We start from the raw sequence: 5,907 nt of genomic DNA, 5'->3' as shown, positions 1-5,907 counted from the left end.
GATAGAGCCTGCTGGAACCACTGAGACTATGGCCTCTAGCTTCCCTTCAGATCTGGAATTGAACCCACACCTGTGGTTTCCAGCCAGACAAAAGTCAGTCATATGAGTTGAACATTTACCTCAAGTACATAGTTTCCTTGGAGAGAACAGTTATGAGAGAAAGAAGGGCTGCTTATGCACAGAGAGACAGCTCAGGGGGCAGAAGCCCATGGAGGGATGGACACTGGGAATAGGTAAGTATGGGAAGAAAGTGGGAGGGGAGCTGTTGCATTATGGTAAACTGTGGTCAATGTCATGAGACAACATATATGTGAACCGCTGTATGGCAAGTATATTTGCTCTGTAAACCTTCACCCAAATCACAATATATATATAAAGAATTAATAGATTGTTCTTCTTGAAAGAAGGAAAACTTAAAATAATATTCAACAACCTCTGAAATAAACAGAAGTCTTTATTGCTCAAAAAAAACAAGAGCTAATAATACTGAAGGAAGAAATCTAAGCTTCATTGAAGGCATTGGCAAAAAGAAGCCTCCAGGAATTAATGGAACATCATTTTATCTTGGTAGATCCATATATTGCTTTCTCTAATTCTGCCAGAAGAAGGAACAAATTTATTTGGGAAGAAATAACAGCCAGAATGTTTCTTAGAAGCAAAGATGATGAGACTTTGTCTCATGTACTTTGGACATGTTGTCAGGAAGAACCAGTCCATGGAGAAGGATATCATGCTTGGTCAGTGAAAAACACCCTCAAGGACATAGATTGACACAGTGGCTGCAACAGTGGGCTCAAACACAGCAAACAATGGTGAGGATGGAGCAGGACCGGGCAGCATTTTGTTCTGTTGTACATGAGATCGCTATGAGTCAGAACAGACTCGATGCACGTAAAAACAACCCAGTATGTCGTAGGTATTAGGTAAATTTCTAAATTAAATTGCAATTAACTGAAAGATGTTGTTTATGCCATTGTATTGCTTGTATGTCTTGTGTTTACCCAAACTTTATTTATTTAATAACCTTACTTAATCTATTTAATATCTAGGAAAATTTTTGTTTTCTTTTTATTATTTTTATTTAAATTTTGTTTCATGCAGTTTACTTTCTTTTTAGACTGAATCTGGATATGGCTCTGAATCCAGCCTGCGACGACATGGCTCAATGGTGTCACTGGTTTCTGGAGCAAGTGGCTATTCTGCGACATCTACTTCTTCATTCAAGGTTTGTGGTTATGAATGCTTTAAATTAAGGCAACATAGAATTTAGTAGTGCATATTGTGAACAGATCTTATTTGATAGTGGGATTTTGTGTGTGTGTATGTGTAGGTGTGTGTGTGTGTGTGATTTTTGTGAAATTTGACAGAGCAAATTGGTTTTCCATTCAACAGTCCGTCCGTACGTATTCTGGTTTATGACATTTACTGAATCCCCACACTGTAACAACATTCTTACCACTTCCCCCCTGTACCCACTCTCCCTTTGTTCTTCCTTCCTAACCCTGCCCACCTTCCTATCTCTATCCCTGGCAAATGCTGTCCTTTTGACCATATGCTTGACTGTTCTAATGAGTACATACCCTTGTGATGTTACTGTTCACCTTGTAGGCCTATCTTTCATTTGGCTGCCAGTTGAGTCCTGGGTTAAATTCACTTCCTGGCTTGAAAGTTGTCTAAAGACCATAACCTTCGGGGTTCTATCGGCCTTTATCAGACCAGTAAGCTTTAAGCCTGGTCTATTTTATAATTTTGAGTTTGTTCCACATTTTCCCCCACTCCATCCAGGACCTCTTATTATGATCCCATTTGATAGATAATAACTTTTCTGCAATGTAATTTATTTGAAGTTGTTTAGAGTAATTTTTAAACAACTTCAAATAAATTACATTTCAGAAAAGTTATTATCTATCAAATGGGATCATAATAAGAGGTCCTAGATGGAGTGGGGGAAAATGTGGAACAAACTCAAAATTATAATTTTTAGGAGCTCTGGTAGCATAGTGCCTAAGACACTTGACTGCTAACCAGAAGGCTGGCAGTTCAAACCCATCAGCCACTCCTCGGAAGGAAGGTTGGGCAATCCTACTTCTGTAGTGATACTGCCTTGGAAACCCAAGGAGGGGTCGCTATGAATCGGGGCCGACTCGACGGCAAATAACAACAACAGAGTAATTTTTTATTTAAAGGGTAGAATCCACTCTTATATGTGTGTGTGTGTATATATATGTACATATATTACACACACACATATGAATTACATGTAAAGAAAAAAATTGGTTCAAAAAAATCTGAAAAATATAAAATAAACAATGCTAAAAGCATTTGCTAATGTATGCAAAACTGGTAAATGTTCAGGGGATAATAATGCATCGCCACCGGTCAGATTTCATTTGCATCTCTAGGACAAGAATCATTTACATTACTCTCAATTTTCTGTTTCTTAAAGAATTATAAAATAGCTCAGATGCAGTGAAAGGCAAAGACTTCTTGATCAAATAACGTACTCTCTTAGGAGTCATTCACCATTTCTTTGAAAGTACAGTAGTAATATTTTTTCCTAACAATGTCTATATGAAAGTATTAACTGTTATATTAGCAAATTTTCAAGGTTATTATTTCTTGTTTCCTTCAAGCTTATTGCCAAACCATAAGCTTAAAGTCTATTCCTAGTATTATTATATAGAACTTGACATGAGCTCTCCCTACCTCATATGCTCAGTAATAAGGTGATAAAATACTATAGGGCCAAATAAATTCCAATTTTGTTTCACTTGGATCTCAACCACCTCCCCCATCCCTCCCTATTTTTGTATTTTGCAGAAGGGCCACAGTTTACGTGAGAAATTGGCTGAAATGGAAACTTTTAGAGACATCCTATGTAGACAAGTTGATACTCTACAGAAGTACTTTGATGCCTGTGCTGATGCTGTCTCCAAGGATGAACTTCAAAGGGATAAAGGTTAATTAGGCTATTACCACTATTTTTACTTGGAGAATGATTGGATGTAAAGCTTCTTGATCTTAAAGAGTAATGTCTTTAAGTGATAAAGGTAATTTTTATAGTCATATTTACTGCAGACCCCCAATGTAACAGATTTCATTGCCCAAATAACTTGTGTACTTTAATAACACATCCTAATTCATTTCTGATCATCCATATCAGTACCATTGAAAAATTTTTAAATGATGCTTTTTGGTGTCTGTCAAATATCAAATGATACTCTTTTGGGAACATCATTTTGATAATGGGGTATTTCACATTTATGTCTAATAAATACCCCATGATGCATCTTAGAAACAAGCATGTGTTTGTGTTAAATCCTTACATCTAAAATCATTGACCAGTTGATCTCTCTGTCTCTGTTCTTCCTCCCCTCTCCTCTGCTTCCTGCCCCTTCTTTCCTCTCTTTTATTCACTCCCTCTCTTTACCTCTTTCTCTCTATTCCCTTCCTTCTCTCCCACCCAATGCCTTTTTTCTCACAAGAGAAATCTATGATGAAGCCACATATAATTTAAAATATAATTTTTAATGATCTTTTTAAAGAAAGATATGATCTTTAATTAACTTTTAACATAAAATGAGGTTTGAAGTTAGTTTTTGTTACTGCTGAATGTATTACTACTGTTGTGAATAACATGTTTTCAATTTTACTATTAATTTGCTATGAAGGCAAAAATGAACTACTCACAGTGCTAAGTAGCCCTGTTGTTCTTAGGTGCTGTTTAATCAGTTCTGACTCGTAATGACTCTATGTACAGCAGAACAAAACACTGCCCAGTCCTGTGCCACCCTTATAATCGTTGCTGTGTTTGAGCCCACTGTTGCAGCCGCTGTGTCAGTCCATCCCATTGAGAGTCTTCCTCTTTTTCTCTGACCTTCTACTTTACCAAGCATGATGTCTTTCTCCAGGCACTGATCCATGCTAATAACATGTCCAAACTACGTGTGACGGAGTCTTGCCATCCTTGCCTCTGAGGTGCATTCTGGCTGTACTTCTTCCAAGATAAATTGGTTATTTCTTCTGGAAAACCATGGTATATTCAGTATTCTTCACCAACACCATAATTCAAAGGCATTGGTTCTTCTTTGGCATTACTTATTCATTATTTGACAGACGTATGCCCCACTGCTGTCAAATTGATTTCAACTCATAGAGACCTTGTAGGACAGAGTAGAACTGCCCCATAGGATTTCAAAGGTTGTAAATCTTTACAAGGAGCTCTGGTGGTATAGTGCCTAAGGTATTTGACTGCTAACCAGAAGGCTGGTGGTTCACACCCAACAGCCACTCCTCAGAAGGAAGATTGGGCAATCTACTTCCGTAGTGATACCGCCTCAGAAACCCAAGGAAGGGTCGCTGTGAGTCGGATCCGACTTGACAGCAGTGAGTTTTTTAGTTTAAATCTTTACGGAAGCAGATTGCCGCTTTTTTCTCCCATGGAGCAGCTCATGGATTTGAATCACTGACCCTTTAGTTAGCAGCCAAGCACTTTAACCACTATGCCAACAAGGTTTGTGTTAGACTGGGTTCTCTAGAGAAACAAAAACCAGCAAAGCTTATATATATATATTTATATATAGAGAGAAATTTATCTTAGGAAAATGTCTCACAAACGTATAGAAGCCGGCAAGTCCAAAGTCCCTGGAGGAAACGTCGGGCTGGAGGCAGCCTTAGCAGGGGGCTGTGAAGGGGGCTGAGAAATTCAAGGCTGGTAGGCAGTACACTGGTTGTTGACTCCAACAAAAGATGAATCCAAGATCTCCAGGCCTAGCAGTGGGCTGCTCACTCACAGAAGATTGTAGTCAGCACACCAGGGTCCTGATACACCGAAGAATGTCTCTCTTCCCAGGATGTCCCTGGATATCCTGGAAGCAGCCCACACCCCTAGGGAAACTCCCCTTGGGCAGATTGGCCACTCAGAACACAGTCATCCGATCCCATCATGGGAACAATCATACAGAACTGGGGTCCAGCCAAGTTGACACACAGCTCCACCTATCACAATGTTCTTACATGCATATGAGGTGACTGAAAATACCATGGCTTAGGTCATGCTCACCTTAGTCCTCAAAGAGATATCTTTGCTTTTTTGAAACTTTAAACAAACTTTTGCAGCAGATTTGCCCAATGCAATAAGTCATTTGATTTCTGGACTGCTGTTTTTGTGGGCGTTGGCTATGGATCCAAGTAAAATGAAATCCTTGACAACTTCAATATTTTCTCCATTCATCATGATATTGTTTATTGGTCCACTTTTGAGGATTTTTTATTTCTTTATGTTGACATGTAATCCATACTGAAGGCTGTAGTCTTTCATCTTCATTAGTAGGTGTTTCAAGTCTTCTTCAGTTTTAGCAAGGAAGGTTGTTTCATCTGCATATCACAGGTTGTTATTGAGTCTTCCTCCAATCTTCATGCCACATTCTTCATATAGTCCAGCTCTTCAGGTTATTTGCTCAGCATACAGATTGAATAAGTGAAAGGATACAACCTTGATGCACACCTTTTCTGATTTTAAACTACATTGTAACCCCTTGTTCTGTTCAAACGACTGCCTCTTTATGTACAGGTTCCATATGAACATAACTAAGTATTCTGGAATTCCATTCTTCCCAGTGTTATATACTATAGCACTAAATAATACTAAGTTGATTGTCATTCAAACTAATTTACTTGACATGATTCATTTCTTGGTCTTACTAAGTGTGTTTAATCTCAGTTCAGATTCTTTTTGTTTTCTCTGTTCTTTGTTCCCTTTATGTAATTCCATTTTATCTCTCTTGTTGACTTCTAACCTCTAATTATTAATGCAAAGGCATTTGATTGTGTGGATCATGACAAATTATGGATAACATTGAGAAGAATGGGAATCCCTGAGCACTTGATTGTACTCATGAGGAATCT

At 38.2% G+C, this 5,907-nt stretch overlaps 1 protein-coding gene across 1 annotated transcript in view; it reads left to right on the top strand.

Moving 5' to 3' along the window:
- CERT1 (ceramide transporter 1) overlaps nt 1-5,907 on the top strand; it is a 246,090-nt gene that overhangs the window by 150,340 nt on the left and 89,843 nt on the right. Inside the window, exons 5-6 of the mRNA XM_007943355.2 lie at nt 1,118-1,225; nt 2,821-2,959. Coding sequence (XP_007941546.1) covers nt 1,118-1,225; nt 2,821-2,959 — 247 coding nt within the window. The remainder of the gene's footprint in view (nt 1-1,117; nt 1,226-2,820; nt 2,960-5,907) is intronic.

The sequence above is a fragment of the Orycteropus afer genome, unplaced genomic scaffold (genome assembly GCF_000298275.1).
Source record: "Orycteropus afer afer isolate SDZICR_OR568_19922 unplaced genomic scaffold, OryAfe1.0 scaffold00104, whole genome shotgun sequence".
In the NCBI taxonomy this organism is placed as follows: Eukaryota; Metazoa; Chordata; class Mammalia; order Tubulidentata; family Orycteropodidae; genus Orycteropus; species Orycteropus afer.
The sequence above is the reverse complement of the archived record's forward strand: the minus strand, read 5'-3'. Positions and strand labels throughout refer to the sequence as shown.